The sequence below is a fragment of the Vollenhovia emeryi genome, unplaced genomic scaffold, assembly GCF_000949405.1.
Source record: "Vollenhovia emeryi isolate VEMERY1.0 unplaced genomic scaffold, V.emery_V1.0 DF939290.1, whole genome shotgun sequence".
Classification (NCBI taxonomy): domain Eukaryota; kingdom Metazoa; phylum Arthropoda; class Insecta; order Hymenoptera; family Formicidae; genus Vollenhovia; species Vollenhovia emeryi.
Genome location: NW_011967076.1, coordinates 99435 through 117817, shown reverse-complemented (window position 1 = coordinate 117817; position 18383 = coordinate 99435). Strand labels below are relative to the sequence as shown.

Sequence of the window (18383 nt, the reverse complement as noted above, 5' to 3'; positions counted from 1 at the left end):
TAACCCCTTCATGCACAATGGTTCACCTCGTATACTTCCACCATGCTGTTGTCCTTGGAGTGAGATATGTTTAATGGAAAATTGATCGTTGGATCGTGTGATCGTTGCGAAAAAAAATTTGCGATTGAATTTGGACGTTAAAAACCTACTATCTCACATTAGAATCCTATCTCATAATACAGGACATACCTCTACCGATTAATTTTGCAAATGTATGATAAAATCGCTAGTCGAATACCTTTTCGAGTAATTAGAATTCATTGATACATTTCACTTACATGTAATAAAAATTTGCAAGATGAAAAGTCGTTGCCTCTCCCGCAATTTTACGTAAAATTGTTAAAATTATTGTACATCTCGCGAGACAAAAATGCTCTGTGCAGCAAAGAATTTATTTCGCCTCATCACGCGTATAATGAAACAGCAAGCTGTACAAGTAACATTCACATATGCACACGCGCGCACACATATATGCAAGGTATTTTCTTTACTGAAGCAAGAAGGCCTCTCGAAAGAGAGCTGATTATGAGCATTGCTTTCAACCGTAAGGTTAATTAATTAAACATATGGGTTTCTGCGAGTTTCCAGCGAAAAAAAGGGAGGAAGAGACGAAGAGAGAGGGAGGAGAGGAGAAAGAGAGGACTTTTGCACGACGGGCCACCTTATACGGGTGCGACCCGGGCTTCTAAATATAAAGGCGCCCGCGGTTCTGACGCTCCTCTGCGTCTGTGCGCGCGTATTTCGCGGCGAATCTCATCTCTCTGGTCACGCGCCACGCTTCGGTTAGTCGCCTTCACCAATGAAGCAGCAAAATTCTCTCCATGTTTGTAACCGACAAGCCGAGGAAATGTACGAAATATCGTAAACTGTTACTAGTTTCACAATAGTTAGAAATGCTATTGTGATAAATTTGTTGGTTAAAAATTCCTTTTTTATGTATTGAAAAACTGTCATTGGAAAGAGTTACCGTTTAGTAACCGAAACGTCTGACGTTAATTAAAATTGTCGATATTTAACACTCAAAAAGACAAATTGGTGTTTTTGTTTATTTACATCTATGCGAAAATACCTTTAAATATAGTATAAAAAATTTGTCAAAGACTCTTATCGCCCTTATCCTAACTCACTATTGTTCTTATACAGAGTCTTCATTAACATAATTGTTACTAGTTTCATTTTAGCACCTATCACGCATAACTTTTAGAACTTGATCCCAATGTTCCCAAAAATCCTATTCAAAAGGAATCGCGATACCTAGTGGAATTCAATAACACTCGATCGACAGTCTTGAAATCAGTCTTTCGATGTTTTAGATGCTGAAAATTAATTTTGTCTATGAATCACCGAATCCGAAAGTTAGAAACTGGTTTATAAAAAGCTGGTAAAGTATAGGCGGCGAAGTATTGGTATCGCAAGTTGAAATCAATAAGTTTTTTATACCAGCTCAAACGATTTGTGCAAAGCATTTAGTGCTCCGTGTGAATTTCAAATAATAACTTGATACTCTCGAGATGTTGAAGATGCGAAAGCACGACGAGAACCAAAACCCAGAGTTAAAATTTGGAAATTCAAATCCAGGAAATTTAAACCAAACGTCCGAGTTTCGCATCTGTATCTAAAAATTCACGGTCCAATTTTACATTTCATCTCTTCATTACGTGTGACGCTAAATGCGCGATTGCAACTTTGAAGCACACACACGTCCGGCTATAACGGTGGAAGAGGCAATGGTGGAAAAATAAGTGCTTCCGTCATAAAGAAAGAAATGGGTGGAACAAGTCGTGGTGGAAACTGCGAGGTTCGCGGAGATGACGTACGACGTGGCTCGCGGCAACAAGATCGTCAAGCGGTCAACGATTTACGTTGCTAACCCTCGTCCAGATAGATCTCTCTGATGAGCACCGGGAATGCCGAGAGATATTTTTAAGTGCACCACGGTATAGCCCGAAATTTCAAGCCGCGCGACATTAGTTCTAGAGGAAAGACACTACGCGGTATGTATATTTGCAGAAGTACTAGTATTCGAAAAGTTATTGTTAGTTACAAAGTTGCCAAAAGCACGAAGATTACTAGAGAGTAAAGAGATCATTCTTAGGATCACCCCCAAAAATATCACGCTATAATTAATAAATTCGAGTGATTAAACCTCAGATAACTGAAATTTGAAGGAAAGTATACAACGTCAATGACTTCCAATTAATTAATACTGACCAAAAAATATTCGAGAACTGACATAATCTGTATAGTAACGAGCAAGGGAGTTTTATTTGAAACACAGTTACCCAAGTCGAAATTTTGGCCCTATGTTAAACCTTTCATTCTATTATACAGTGTGAGTAAAAAGTACCGGACCGGTGAAATATCTCGAAAAATATGGAAGATACGGAAAATTTTTTATTTTTTATTTGCTTAATACTTTTTGAAATATTCAAGAGAAAATTTATAACTTTTTCAATGTTTAGTTTATAATATCTCGGTAACTGTTTGTCGAAGGGAAAGGTAGTGCAGGACTTTTTTTAGTTGATTTAGTCTCAGGATTTAGTCTCAGCTGTTTCAATGGTGTTTCAATTATTGAAAATTTTTGTGTATGTAAATTTTATGTGTTACAATTATACACACAAAAATTTTCAATAATTGAAACACCACTGCAACAGCATATTCCTGAGACTAAATCAACTAAAAAAGTCCTGTGCTACTTTTCCCTCCTACAAACAGTTACCGAGATATTATAAACTAAACATTGAAAAAGTTATAAATTTTCTCTTGAATATCCCAAAAAGTATTAGGCAAATCAAAAAATGTTTCAGATAAAAGTTGTTCATATTAATTAGTAGAATAAGATAGTATAATAAACAATAGGGAGTTCCATTTAAAAAAATGACGGCGACCTCCATATAACCATAAAAAACTTATATTTTTCGAAAAGTTATTTTACCATTATATAGTCCTTTTAAAACCGCACAACTTTTGTCTGAAATATTTTTCCGTATCTTCCATATTTTTCGAGATATTTCACCGGTCCGGTACTTTTTACTCACCCTGTATAGTAAGACCTAAGACAGTAAAAGAGGTCAAGCTGCAAATACAAAATTTACTCCTACTTAAAAACTGATAGTGTCGGAAATGTCTACTTTTACCAATTTAGCATTAAAGTAGGTCCTTTTAAGTAGGAGCTAAAATACCATACATTTTTACAATTAAAGATTCAAGGTAAGAATGAAAAAAATATGTCATCAAAGTTGGTTATTGCTGGTCTATGTAGGTGTATAGATCAGCTAAGTAGGTGTAAATTATCCTTAAAAGTGTCAAGATAGTACCAAAATTTCGACTCGGGTAAATTTTGACGTATCAAGAAGGAACAGCGTACTTTCACCTTTCTTTTTGGAATGACAAAGTCTGAAATAATTAATTGACGAGCACCGGTCAATGAATCCTCATATTCGGTAAAGTTACGTACTTGCATCCTAAGAGCGCAACAACTATTTCGATCTCGCGTAGCGCGTCGAATAGGCGACCTTGATCTACGCCGCGTCTCCGTGATGATCGCAAAAATAAGAGCTACTCACTGCTCGTCGTCGGAAGGGACCCTCCTCTTCCCTAACGTTACGCGTTATTCATTATGTCATAACTAAATCGAGATCGGGAATACGATGGGACGATATCGGAGATCGCGAGAGCGACTCAGGATTTTGGTTTCAATTGGTGCATCCGGTGGCGAAATCGTCGAATAACGTCAAAGCGGGTGTACTCGTAAAGTCGATAGAGAACTCTCATGGCTGTCGATCGCCGCCGACTCTGACCACGTCGGGGCTCGACGACGCACTCGATATAACGTGTGCGAGGGCGAGGGTGCTTCCGCATCCGCCGCAGGTTTTTCCGACCGATGACTACGAGGTGGTCCGAAGGTGGGCCCGTGATAAGGTAAGACGACGGCGAAAAGAAAAGCGACGACCGCCCAGTCTGTCGCTGCCATTGCGCCCGTGGGGTAAGAGGAAGAAGAAGAAGAGAGGGGCGTCTTCAGGGTTTGGCGGTAGTGACAATGCCAGTGCCTCGCGGGCTAGTTGGAGTCGAAGACGACGACGGGATCGAGAAGTGAGAGAGGACGAGCTGTGCGCCAGCCCTGGCCCCGGCCGATCGCGTAGTGTCTAGTGCGACGAGATGACGGGTGCGCGGATGAGACCCGCGCTCGTCGTGGGCCTCCTCCTCAGCTTTCTAGCCGTTGCCTTACGAGGTCAGTAAAACCGCCAGACCCCACGCGGACGAACCTTTAGCGTCCTGAAGACCGGATACGTTCAGAGTTGGATCCCACGAGCGTAGATTTATTCGCGCGGCCAGTGATTCGATCTCGTCGACCGGCCGCGATCCCGTCGCAATCAACAGACTCGGAGCTTTCAGTTCGTTTGTCTGGGATTTGCCACGGAATTTCGTCACGCAGTCAACTCGTATGGACGTTTCTTTAGTAATCTTGTCGACGATTTGAAATAGTAAGAGTTCGCGTCCTGATTGTGCTAGATCGTTGTAGCTTGGACGTCAAAGATCTTGAACTGGTAGGCCGATACCAAAACACAAGTTGTTCTAATTATGTTCCAATTGCAACCGGAAATGCGGTAGCAAAGGAAAATGCGGAAAAGCAAGCTTCTTCGTGACGTACAATGAAATTGTAACGTTGACGAAACTATGACGATTGACTGACGAAGGTCAATGTTACGTAAAATTACCGGTACGCGTCATCGGCCCCTATAGCTTTCTATACCTAGGTGCACTGATGATTCGCTGTAATTTAACACATCTCGCTAAGAACCTGCTCTCGTTAAAGACTCTAATCAGTGCAATTTTTTATTTTCGTCAAAAATTATGTTACATTTTTTCCTTATCCTTTCCGTTTGACTCTTTCAAAGTTTTATTTCTATTTGTCACATGTAATTTAAATAATTCTCGCCAACTGCGAGAGGCTTGAAAGATGTTCGTCAGATAATTTTTCATAAATTGGAGATTAATAAAATCAAGTGATGCCTCTTAATATGTGTTATTAGGTATATATTTCAAATATACTTCGCTTCGGTATAAAAATATCTCGCTTTGTGCGCTAATTGAATAAACTGGATTACTGATGGTTGAAGATGCGCCCAACGCGACGTCTCGGAGTTTAAATAAAAGTGGCCGATTCAAGGATTTGTTATTTTGGGAATCGATGGGAGTTGGCTGTCATCAACCCGCACGATAATTACATAAGAAACCGCATAAATCCGTGCCAGCATCGTTCTGAGTCTCCAGAAACGAATTGTTCTAGCTGTGTGATTGGACCGTCATAAAATCCATTCTCAATTCTTCTACAACTAAAAATAACAAATCGTACGAATGCAAACTAAATTTAATTAATATCGTAACCTTCGATATTTATGACCAATCGAATGCTCGCCTTCCAAGTAATAGCTGATTAAACGATTACAAATGAACTTTCGCGAAAAAGGAGACAATGATATTTTGTGAAGATTGTGTTAAAGAAAGTAGAGTATGCGTATCAGATTTTAGATTTGTATCAAGTTTTATAACGAGAAGACGTTTGCAAAAATTTCTTACGACTAAGTGCGGCAAAAAGCTATACATATCGTAGACTATGGAACAAGACTCGGGATTCTATCTTTATCCGGCGCAGCTGCGCTTGCCAAACGACAGCTGCCTGCGTGCGTCTTCTCCTATCACTCGTAACTCAAAATTCGTTCGTATTATCGCATTACTCCGGAAACCGACGGGAGACGAAAATTTTGCCACGAAACGATGGAATAACACTGTACTTTCCGACTATGACTTAGAATGGAGTCTTAAATCTTAAAAGTGATTTTAAAAATGACTCAAGTCTCAGAAGATGAATTCTGGATGGAGAGTGAGCCTTGAAACATGGCCGGAAATCACTCACATTCGTCTTTCTGTGAAAATGTTGGGAATCTCGTTAATCGATCGAAATATCATATTATTGTAATACTTTCTTATTTAATATTCTCAATTACAATACCATCAAAAAAAGGAAAGGATTACCTACATTTGTTTCTCACGTAACGCACGTAGTGAAAGAGGTTTGACAATCCAACGGGAAAAGCTAATAAAAAGGGCCACGATTAAACGCGTGAGACGATCTTGTTTCCCCGAGAAGCAACAAGAACTGGAACCTTGTGCCAGAAATTGCGGTATGTGATATAACAATGAGATATAGTGAGACACGTAAAGATATCCCGGCAAAACGAAACTTCTCGTGTTTACGTACGATCACGTGAACTCATAAACTACGATTCTCTGACGTTTGAGGTACTACCGGCGGCATCCAAGCTCAAGCAACTATCACATGAAACTGGCAGGAATCTTTTGCAATTTCACTAATACTACGCATTTTTGTAGTCTTTATCCTTATCGAATTACATCAGTTGAATTGCTCTTGGAACATAATATAACTATGTCATTTACAATTTTGCTCAAAATACACAAGTTTTATGGTACGCTTTATAGACACGTGTATCGTAACAGATTTATTTAACATTGTGAGAAATTCAACATTTTTCTTCGCGACACGAGGTCCAAATTACTACGTGTTGATCAACCACGTAAAAATAATACAACGGTCTATTAAATTAACGAACTTCGTGTAATCGACGGAAAAGCGAGCGGCCCAATCAACCTGTAATTTTTTCTCGTAGAAAGAGATGATAAAAATACGATTCGCTCGCCTAATATATAAATATTTTCGAGTGCTGCTCGGCTCAAAGCCGCCTACCCGGCGCTAAACTTAGAAGCCGGCCACGTCCCAGGTACCGCCTAGAAAGATGATATCGACATTTTCTTCGGTGGAAATTCCACCGTCTTCGCGTTTCGCAGTGGTAGTTCCTATTAAATTACGCGAGCAAACTACTGTCGATACTGTATACAAGTTGAAAAGAAGTTAAGAGAAGCTTTTTCCTCGCAAACAGCTCTCTAATAAAATTTGGGATACAAATGTCTCAAGCAACGATGTATAGTAAATTACTCAAATGGGATAGTATCAGGACAAGAATATCGTTTTATATATTAATGGAATGTAAATTCAATTACTTTCTGGTACATGTAACTTCATGTCTAGCGAAAGAACAAATAACGTTAGAAATAATAACGGAAACCAACAGCAAAGAAGCCAAGCTCTTTCAACCAGCTTTAGTTATCTGCATCGTGAAAAAAAACACGTGCATCTCCGTAGTTATTAAAGCTCCAGGAAAAATAAAATGATAGAGAAACATCACTTTCACTGTTAAGTTTCTTTTTATTCAACTTTCTCTCTCGCTTTTTCTTTTTATGTTCTTTTTATCTTTGCAAACTTTTGATCCGTACGACTTTTGCAAGGAACCTCTGCGTTTCTCGCCGTTAAAGAAATCGACTACTTTTCTTACTTTTTCAACTCTCAATTTTCGACCACCCCAACGTTAAAAAAATTCAATCGCGTCATTTGACAAGCATCTGCATAAGCGTAAAAAAAAGTTGTACGTTCGTTTGTAAGAGAAGCGCACTCGATGCGGCAATGCGAACTTTCATCGGACACGTTGGATGACAAGTCGCGCTAGGTGTTCCTGAACACCTGTCACCGGGCGCGGACACGCGCACGACCCGCTCGGCCAGAATGTGCGTAATGACTTTGACAGGTTCTTGCGTCACCTGGGTCAGATATTTCGGGTTGGTGGTCGCGTGGCGTTAAACTCACCGTCGCGTCGCCCCGAAGCTCCGTGCAATGAGTTATCTAATACCGCGCGCGATATCTTTTGGCACGGCCGCGTTAACGCGCGCAACGAGAATTCTCCTGGCCGAAAATTTCTGGCAGCCGGGGGCACTCGGCGACACACGAACAATGTAAATATCTCGGATACGTGTGCGAGACTTCTGGTAACGTCAACCTCGCCATTCGATATCGCGAATTAATCAGACACGGCGAATCGTTAACGGATGAGAATTTGACGCAGTCAATTATATCGGAACAAAATGTGTGTACAATCGTCTTTGAGAGTAAAAACACGTGTATCTATGATCTAATACGCTAATGATTTTTATAGTGAAAGAAAGTTGTAAATATGTTAAATCTTACAAAATTTTTTTAAAGAGCATAGCTTGATTAGAAATTCAAAATGTTTCAATAGGAAATCTTGATAACAGATTAAAATAATCAGCGTAATGATATAATTACTAGCTGGGTTCTCCGGCTTTCTCCCAAATCATCTTTTTCGAAATATCATTAGCATTCAATATTTTAATTTTTCTGCATATTGTATATCACAAATCTATTTGACAAAGCGTAATTATTATAAATATTAGGAATATTTTTAGGAGATTTATCACATAAACCTGTTTAAGTGACTTAATTCTTCATTATTTATCTGAAACATTGCGAAAAATATAAGACAGATTTCCTTCGAGACTCGAGCGAAAACTGCCAGACGCTGAAATAACGTTTTAGGAGTGCAGTGCGAGGACGAGCGAGAACAGGTACCATCCGAGGACCTATGTCGACCGTATATCGAGAAGGCGCTCAAGGATCTCGGCACAGGTAATGTTAGATGGTGGCGAATACTCGGCTGGAACACAGCGATTTCTAGAATATTTCATTTGAAGGATCTTTGGAGCAGACCAGTGCAGAGGTCGGAATCGAGATCGACCAAGAGAGCCATGAGGAAGCATCGCCTGCGAGCGAGGAAGTAAGCACGAGCCTTAATTTATTTCTTCGCGTAATGAAGGTTAATTTGCAGTATGCGGAATATTTCCGAAGAAATCTTATTATCGAAAATTTCTTTATTCAGACTGGCGAGGCAGCAGACGACGTTTCGAAAGAAGAGACTAAGGACGAGGAGGGATCGGTAGAGGAAAGCGCGGAAGCGGCTGCCGACGAGAGTAAGGAAACAACCGAAGAGCAAGCCGATGCTAGCGAAGAAAAAGCACAGGAGATATTTGAAAAAGAAGATCAAAGCGAAGAAGCTGTGACTGATGAAAGTGCTGAAGGTAGAATTAATAATCGTTGATGATTTAAATAAATGCAAACATTTAGAGGCCATAACGAAAGAAAATACCAATATTATTCAGAAGAAGCAGAGAAAGTTGAGGGAGCGTCCGCTGAGGAAGGCGATGGAGACCAAACCGACTCCTCCGATAAACAGGCAGAGAGCGAAGAGGCGAGAACTGAAGAGGAAGACGAAAAGCACGACGAAGAGAAATCCGACGAAGAAGCCGAAGTAGAAGACGAAAAGTCCGAGGAGGAGGAGAAAGTAGACGACGAAGCCAAGTCCGAAGAAGCAGGGGATGAAACTGAAGAATCGAAAGACGAGGAACAAGAGGAATCCAAAGAAGCCACTGAAGAAGTGGGAGTCGAGTCTAAAGAAGAGGCGGAAGCTAGTGTTGAAGAAGAATCTGATAAAGACGAAGAAGCTGACAGTAAAGCCGAAGAGGGCGCCGAATCGACCGAAGATCAGGCGGTGAGCGGTGAAGATGAGAAAGGTGACACCGAGGAGGCGCAGGATGAAAGCGCTGAAGGTGACGAGAAAGAAAAGGAAAGCGCGGAAGATGCTGAAACAGCAGATTCCGCGGACGTAGAGGAAGGATCAAAGTCGGACGAAGAGGAAGCAGCGGGAGCAAAATCCGATGAAGACGAGGGCACGGAGGAAGAGACAAAGTCAAAGGAGGACGAAGAGGCGAAATCCGCGGAAGAGGAGGATGCGAAGACGGAAGAAGATGGAAAATCGGGAGAAGAGAACGCCAAGTCCGAGGGAGAGGAAGATGAAGATGTGAAAGTGCGCGGCAAACGAGAAGTCGCTGAAGGAGATGAATCTACGGAAGATGGTAAAGAGACCTTACGAATAATGTTCAAAAAAACTGTTCATCCTATCTTTGTGGTAATATAATTATATTAATTATATTAATTATGTGTGTTGCATCTTATATAGTTAATTTATAATACAATTCTGTATCGTCAGCTGACAGTGAGGAAGAACCGGAACTTACTCCGGAAGAGGATTTAATTCAAGAGATTGAAATTCCGGAGAATCTCCGACCTAGAGATCACCTTAATCAATTGCTGAAATTGGACGAAGAAAATGAGGAAAAAGAGCGAGCTATACAAAGGGAGGCTGATATTATTCTTAGGGATCTGAAGAGGCTCTACGACAGCGCTATACAACCGTTAGAGACTATGTACAAATACAGAGACTTGAGCAACAGGCATTTCGGAGGTGAGTGAGCTATGATTTTACAAATTAATTGTATTTTCTCATTTAATTCATTTACTTCAAATAGCGAAATAAATAATGTATCTTTAAGTTAAGAGATTTGCGAACATTAATCTACTACTCTATTTTACTAGATCCTGAAATATTCTCCAAGCCGCTAGTGTTATTTATGGGGCCGTGGAGCGGCGGGAAATCGTCTATCATTAATTATCTGCTCGACATCGAGTACAAGCCAATGTCGTTGAGGACAGGTGGGTAATTAACTAAAGGAGGAAAGTGATGTCGCTGTTTTACATTTTCTTCCTTGGCTTTGCGCTGATAAAGTAGTTAAGACTTACAATTAGCAGTAGATGGCATGTGCTAGAAGCATGAGTATACAGAGAGTGTTTAGGTGGTTTGAGAGAGTGCTTAGAAGAGCATTGCAAATCGCCAAATGGAAAAAATGACACAGGAGCCGAGCCGTCACCGGCGTACTTCAACATAATAATGCACGGCGAGGAAGAAGAGGTTCTCGACGGCACTCAGTTGGCCGCCGATTGGACTTTTTCGGGATTGCAGAAGTTCGGACAGGGTCTCTTGGACCGTCTCAGAGGCCTGCGACTTCATAATAAGTTGCTCGAGAAAGTAAGCAAACATAAATGATTATTCATCCGCAGATATTTATTGCGTATATCGGAAAATATACGTTGACGAATAATGCACAATCATCTTTTTAGTCAAGAGAGATTTAATTTGTAAGATTTTTATTTGGAATAAATATTCAACATTTTGCATTTTCATTGATCCTTAATGGAAATCATGCAAGATAAAATTCTGCTCTAATTTGTATTAAATTTTAAAAATTCTAAAAGAAACAGTTTTAATTTACAAAAAAAACCATTTTATAATTATGTTAATCACAGTCATGATTCAAAATTTGTCAATAATGAACTTTAAAATAAAACCGTTCGATATTATTCGAGGCATAATTTACGCGTGATACATTATTAAACTACAATATAAAATTCCGTATATTAATTATCTAGTATGTCGTTAGGTGAACATCGTCGAGATTCCGGGTATCTTGGAGATTCGGAAGCAAGTTCAACGCTTATTTCCCTTTAACGATGCGTGCCAGTGGTTCATCGATCGAGCGGACATAATATTTTTAGTTTACGACCCCGCCAAGTTGGACGTCGGTCCCGAAACGGAAGCGATCCTTGATCAGTTGAAGGGAAGAGAATATCAGGTGAATGAGTCGACCGAAAAATAATATTCGCATTATTGGCAACTGAGGAAACTTGCCCTAAAAGGAATCCCTAATGTAACGTTACTTTCAAACAGACTCGTATTATCCTCAACAAAGCCGACCAGGTGAAGCCCGAGGAACTTATGAGGGTACAAGGCGCCCTAATCTGGAATATATCACCGCTCATGTCAAGCGCGGAGCCGCCAATAATGTATTCCACGTCGTTATGGTCGTTACCCTACGAGGCTGGTGCGCCCATCAGGTTGTTGTACGCTCAAGAACGCGCATTCCTTCGCGACCTACGTTCCGCGATAAACAAGAGGGTCGAGCACAAGATAGCGAGCGCCAGAAGATTCGCCGTAAGTTCATATCAATTCTAGCGTAGTAAAGCGATCGGTCTTTCCTCGAAAAAAATAATACGGAGATCCATGACACAGAGATCCAATTCACCGTCTTAGTAGAATAAAACTGCTGTAATAAAAAGCCACTTGACGTGTTCGGTCCGTGTGAATTTCAGGTACGAGTGCGCAACCACGCTAAGATGGTAGATTGCTACCTGACGACGTACTACAATCACAAGACGTTCTTCGGCAACAAGCGAGAGATCAGCGACAAGATCATCGAGAACCCGCAGGACTATCACATCTACGAGGGCCTCAGCACTCTCACCAACATATCGCGCTACGATCTACCAGATCCGGATGTGTACCGTGATTTCTTCCGGCTAAATCCGCTCTACGATTTCCCGCTGCTGAGCTCCACGTGCACGTACTTCCGCGGCTGCCCGATCAACAGGCTCGACGTGGCCATCGCCTACGATCTGCCCGAGCTGGTGGGCAACTACAAGAAGTCGGTAGAGGCGGTGCTGCACGAGAACGAAGGCAACAGCCCACCGAGTTGAGTGCGTATTCGCGTTCCGGAACGGAGCTCTTGATACCATGTGAAATACGGACTGGCGACAAAGCGACGTTTACCTCCGCTAGACCGAGAAGAAACACTCAGCCTGTAGCCTTGGTAGCTTAGAGATGCTCGACGATGGTGAACGAGCTAAAAAAAAACGTGGTCCGATATTTGAGATGGTACCAAGGATCTTCTTGAAACACAGGCAGCTAGAGCTCGCGTTACCCTCGCGAGTTGTACTCGAGGTGCTCCGATGACAAGAGGTCGGTTCGCGACAGTAGCGGAAACAGTACGGCATGGAGTCTCCAAGTATGAAAATTGGGGGTGCCATCATTTTGGGCGGGCGAGTAACGCCACGTAATTTCTAGATCCGAATAGTTTAGCCTCGTCCCTCACGATATGACACAATGTGAAAAACGTGAGCACGATGTGGATATCGGAGTGTGTGATAATCACGAGTTCGGTGGTCGGGACACTTCCTCGGTTGCAGAAGAAGAGCAAGTGTATTGCTAGTGTCTGGTAAAACAATGCGAGTGCTACCATTCCGATCCAAAAGCGGACAGTGAGAGTTCCCCTTGAATTTATGTGTTCAGATATCGGTTCCTCTCGGCGAAAATCCGAGGCTTCGGTGCGACAGTGGCTCACCGCACTTTTCTAGGTGCTCGAAAAGATTCTTCAAAATTTAACGCTAGAGAATCTAAAAATATATTCTTAATTTATTACTTTCTATTAAATTTAATTTTGAATTTGCAAAATTTTTCTTCGTGCTTATTATCTTAATTTGAAGAAATTTAATTTCAGAGAGTAAAAATTGAACATCCTATAAAATTAACTTTATTTCAAATATTTATATTTCATGTCACTTGTAAATTTCGTCTTAACTGTAGTTGCTTTAATTTTAAATTTAATTTTTTCGAGCTCTTAAAAATGTACATTTTAAACCAGTGTCGCACCGAATCCTGAAATTCTCCCGACGAATCGGCGTCGGCTGATTATCTTGGAAGAAGACAGACTCTCCAGAATCGATGTAACGTTGAGCAACGATTTTGTCCGCCGAATTTCTCTGTACCGGGGAAATTTAACTAATTATACCGAAATATTTCCATTACGAAAAAGAGATAAGATGATCTCTTCTTGTGGCTTTTGTGGAATACCTTGTATAAGCTGATTTTGTGTTCTTATTAAAATGTGTAATTAAATAATTAAAGATATGCTGTTCTCTCACGCATTACTCGGTTAACGTGTGAGACGAATCGTGGCGTATTTTTGATAAAAAAAATTTAGGCTTCCTTCTAGTTCGCGTTAGACAGAATATAAGTTTCCTATACCTTTAAACACCGAATTTTCTAAAATAGTTCTATCTAATATATTGGAAGATTAAATTTTAATCTCTAAGATATCACAGAGTGATCGCAAATTCAACCGACAAATTTTCAGAGATTGTCGAAAGCACCATAAGAATTATTTTCAAGGCTCATACAGAGCCTTCATCGGCTTTGATCTTGCCTTCATAGGCTGGATCAGCCACCGATCTTGCCTTGGATGGCTAGATCATCTTCCAATCTAGGAATCGAATTTGTGTTTGGATTTCTTGCCTTCGTGGGCGAGACATTTTACCATGAAAAGCTTGATAACGGATTACTTAAAGTTGGTAAAATTTAATGCTTTGAGAAGATCTCAAGAAGGACTACAAGAATATGCAATAAAAAGTGGAGGGTTCCATTAAAAAAAGTCAGGGTGGCCTTGTCCTGACCTTGGCGATGCCATACAAGGTCAAACACATGGCCACCAATAAATAAATCTTTTTACACCCTACAACTTTTGCCTAAGACAATTTTTTATGAAACGTAATTTTTTTTTGTGATACTTCAATGTCCCGACTCTTTCGAACACTCCGTATGCCGTAACGACCTAATGACACGTTTCCGACCCCAGGTTCATTTGCAAACAATGACTCTTATGATGCACCCGACAATCTCTGAATATTTGTCGGTTGAATTTCCGACCACCCTGTACATGTCTTAGATGTTAAGATTTATAATATTTCAAGTTCTTAGTCTCGTTTCATTTCTCAGACTCACTATCATCATCCTTTTATAGCCTTCGATTATTAAAATTTTTAATTCTAGATCGCAAAATTCAATCTAAAATTGAACTCTCGAATTTTGTATCTTTAAATTGTTTTCGTTGCTATCATTTTCAAATATAATATATTGCATTAGTTTTAAATAAACTGTTCTGAATAATTGTTAACATCCGTGATCCTCGAATATCAATTCTAAGATAAATAAGGTATAATAAAATGCTTTCTCTTCATTATAAACAAGTTAGTTTTTTCAATAAAAGCGCGAACATGTTAGAGGCATTGCAAGCGATTTATACTTTAAATTGCGGACAACGGAGCAGGCTTTGTCATGAAGTAATGGTACAAGTATAACGCGATTTATTCGGCGTTTGAGTATGTGTATTGTTGATATTATTATTGTTGTTATTACCATTGTTGTTGCTACTGTCTCGTCATTGTTATTCTACATTATACAAAGATATTACGTCAAGTAAATTTAATTAAAATGTTACAGATATATGTTATCAAGGCATCTATTTCTTTAGAGTTAGAGTTAATTGTTATTGACACACGATATATATATACATACACGTTTAAACTGATAATGAAATATAATTATAGGATTCGTTATATGAATCTCTTATGCGTACATATACTTCTTATGATTAACTTATGATTAATTGCGCCTGGGCAAGTGTACGTTTTAAATAAGAACGTGTGTCGTGGTTGCTGTTTGTGTATACGTGCTATGTCATTTCACACCCAAATACAATGAATTCTAAACATCAGTAGACGAATGTACGCGTTTAGCAAGGTAGCAGGTATGGAGATTTGCAAACACTCATCTTGTCAAGGGAGAACTTTTCGAAGCGACAATTACATATTAAACATGGATCGTAATATAATCCGTGCACGCAAAGAAAAGATTAGCCAAAGGAGCTAAAATTTAGCAGTGACAGCTAAAATGTGTCTTTGAAATAGGGACAGCTAATGTTGCTGCCAAACCTCAATTTATTAGCTCTTTGAATTTAGATACTGCAGCGAAAAATATTAGCTGTTAGAAACAAATAATATTTAGCTGTGTATACAGAAGCGCAGAAACATACGTCGAACGGCAGTAGAGGACGAAAAGAACGATACCATGCCGTTGTATTGTACCACACGCGAAGTAATGGTACGCTGATACATATGGCAACGTCTCAAAAAGAATTGTAAATCGGGATCGCGCGCGTAATATATTTCGAAGTAGCTGCTACTTTCTTAACTGCTCGTGCTAAGTGCGCTATTCTTTCCAACTAATAAAGTTGTATCTCGCAGTGATTGATTTTTATCTATAATCACCGACTTTTACCAACGGCAACAAAACACTTAGCCTTTTAACTAATTTCAAAGCAGCTACTGCAATTTGGCTGATATTACCAAGTAATTTCTTTGCGTGTGCAAGCCGCGCGTCCACAAACGTTACATTTTTATCAAAATGCATGTGTATTTATTTGTGCAGCACTCACACAACAATTTCCCTCGTTACTAAGTTCTGTAAGGAACTTTATAGACAAAACCCTAAAACACTTTTGTAGAATTTTGCAACTCGACTACGACGTAAGAGTCCAAGTATTCGTTATTTCTCAATTATTCTTTTCTAGACGCATGACGGAATGTATAAGAGTAATCGACTAATAGTCAAGTCTCGGGTTCGACTCTGACGTTCATCACGTGCGCCTCGATTTTTAATATAAGGAGCCCCTAGGAGAGTCAAAGGCTACAAGGGAAGGAACGTGAGATCAGATAGTAACTCGCTTCGGGAACTCGTATTTTATATAAAAGCATCTGTTCTCTGATACGACATGAATACTCTACGCATGCAAAACAGAACACACTCATCATGCAGCGTCCCCCATGCAGAACGTAAAGAGGTACTTACGTTCGGCGTGGTCTCGCGCAGCCACTCGTCCGCTTGCTCGTCAAAGTCCAGTTTACAGGCTAGCCTCAGGTCGTTGGCCGCCTCCTCGAACTTGCCGAGCAGGTGGTAGGCTCTTCCTCGGAATTTGTGAGCCGCCGCGCTGTCCGGATTCAATTCTATAGCGCGGTTGCAGTCGCGAATGCACGCATTCGGCTTGTTTAATATCAGGAAAATTTGACCGCGCTTGGCGTACAGCAGAGCTGCTTGTGGATTCAGTACAATGGCCTCCGTGTAAAATTGTATGGCCTTCTCGTAATCTTTCTCCACGAATGCCGAGACCGCTTCGGATCTCTTTGCCTGTGACTCTGCCATTTCCTCCTCCGTGGGCTGCAAAGTCGAATTTCCCATTTTCTGAGGAGTGTCCTCATCTGGTTCTGAAAAAAAAAGAACAAGACACACACGTCGCATTATTATCGCGAGAAGCAATGTACAAGTAGTGGTCGTCATGGCATAGAGAGATGCACGTTGCTTTAAAGCCTCGTGTCCACGATCCAAGAACTGCGTCCACAAACATTCTGCTCCGACAGAAAAGCTGAAAGTCGATTGGTTAAAGCCACGCGAGTAGCCAATCGACTTGCAGCTTTTCTGTAAGGGCAGAATTTTCACATACGTTTCTCCTTGGAATAAATTGAAGAATCGAGCCCTGATTGATTGACTACATATTTCTCGGAATTATAACCTGGACACAGTTGTTGGATCATGGACACAGGACTGAAAAAACCGACGATTTACGTTCAAATTCAACCAAAGATCACCACCTCTCGGAAGGCAACTCACCGAGAATACCTTGCCGTGATCACCGCTATGTAATTACAAGTTGAAACGTGAGGCTGGTAAACTGGCACTCGTAAAAACATTAACGTGCTCGGGCACTCGAGTGATTAAGCATTTGGTAACGTAGCGAGAATCGATATGCAATGTAAAGGATTGGAAAAAGATGAGCATACGAACCGATTACGCTGGTCATGTCGAGTTCCAAGTCGCTCTCCTCGCTCTGCTCCTCGCTCACGGGGTCCGATTCGGACTGTGGCTCCGCGGGCTTGCTCTCAGACTCCGCTTTGGTGTCTGACGCATCGTTGGCTTTGGCCTCCGGTATCTTGCCGCCATAATGCTCTATCAGATCCTTGATGAAGGACATCTTGGGATCGTACAGGAGAGACGGGTCGTTCATGCACAGCCGGGCCAATATTTTCAGCTGTTGCACCACTTGGACGTTGAACGTCTCCATGTTTGCCTGTAAACAGATTTTGTCAACAGCGGCTTCGCTTTGCGAATTCAATCGACCCCAGCCGAATCTTATTGCCGCGTAATTGAAGTCGGTTGACGTACGCGCGACGGAAAAATGTCAAAGACACGCGTAGTACCGTCGGGCATCTAAAAGCGTCTATTTGCTACGTTCAATTCGAAGGAAACCTGAATCTAGGCTTCGCCTCTAGTAGTAATCGTAGTAATCCTTGATGCAGGATTTGTGCGAACTCACCGTTGGTCAGGGACGAGGGATCCTCCAAAGTGAGCCTATTCGCACGCCCTACCGCGTATTATTTTCTGCTATCGCGCCGGGTCACCTTTACCGAGAGACACAACAAATCACGCGGACACTGCGTTTTCGCGATCTCATTCAAAACCGGATACGGAAAACGCAAAATGTTAAACGCGACGGCGACGACGACGACGCCGCACGTATGTTTGTGTGCGTCGAATTTCGTCGTCGCGATCCAACTCGCGGATTGGCGGAGACCGGAATTCCCGTGAGACGAGCGACCGTATGTACGGACACTGCCGTGATTACGTTTCACCAGAGGTTTCACCCATGGAGAACGTATAAAGCCTAGTGCAGACTGCACGCAGCAAGCAGCCAATCGTCGAGCAGCAGCCAATCAACGATAGCCCAGTGAGGCTGGATTCACATGGAGCGTAACTTGCGTAGCGTAACCTGTATATCACCAATCACAGGATCATGCTGATAGAACAGTTTCAATAATTCCGTTGAACTAGTCCTGTGAT

The 18383-nt window shown here is 41.1% G+C and overlaps 2 protein-coding genes across 2 annotated transcripts in view; one reads left to right on the top strand and one right to left on the bottom strand.

Moving 5' to 3' along the window:
* Nucleotides 1-18146, bottom strand: part of LOC105559097 (putative protein FAM10A4) — a 25218-nt gene extending 7072 nt beyond the window's left edge. Inside the window, exons 1-3 of the mRNA XM_012007158.1 lie at nucleotides 17860-18146; nucleotides 17331-17613; nucleotides 16341-16753 (exon numbers count right to left, since the gene is read on the bottom strand). Of these exons, the coding sequence (XP_011862548.1) occupies nucleotides 16341-16753; nucleotides 17331-17607 (690 nt within the window). The 5' untranslated portion in view covers nucleotides 17608-17613; nucleotides 17860-18146. The remainder of the gene's footprint in view (nucleotides 1-16340; nucleotides 16754-17330; nucleotides 17614-17859) is intronic.
* LOC105559096 (sarcalumenin) lies at nucleotides 3901-15159 on the top strand. The gene is given in 10 exon segments (XM_012007157.1): nucleotides 3901-4231; nucleotides 8468-8557; nucleotides 8623-8705; nucleotides 8808-9840; nucleotides 9975-10229; nucleotides 10361-10477; nucleotides 10618-10850; nucleotides 11263-11454; nucleotides 11550-11813; nucleotides 11972-15159. Coding segments are annotated over 10 exon segments (2724 nt in total). The 5' UTR covers nucleotides 3901-4158; the 3' UTR covers nucleotides 12356-15159.
* Nucleotides 18147-18383: the final 237 nt, after the last annotated feature.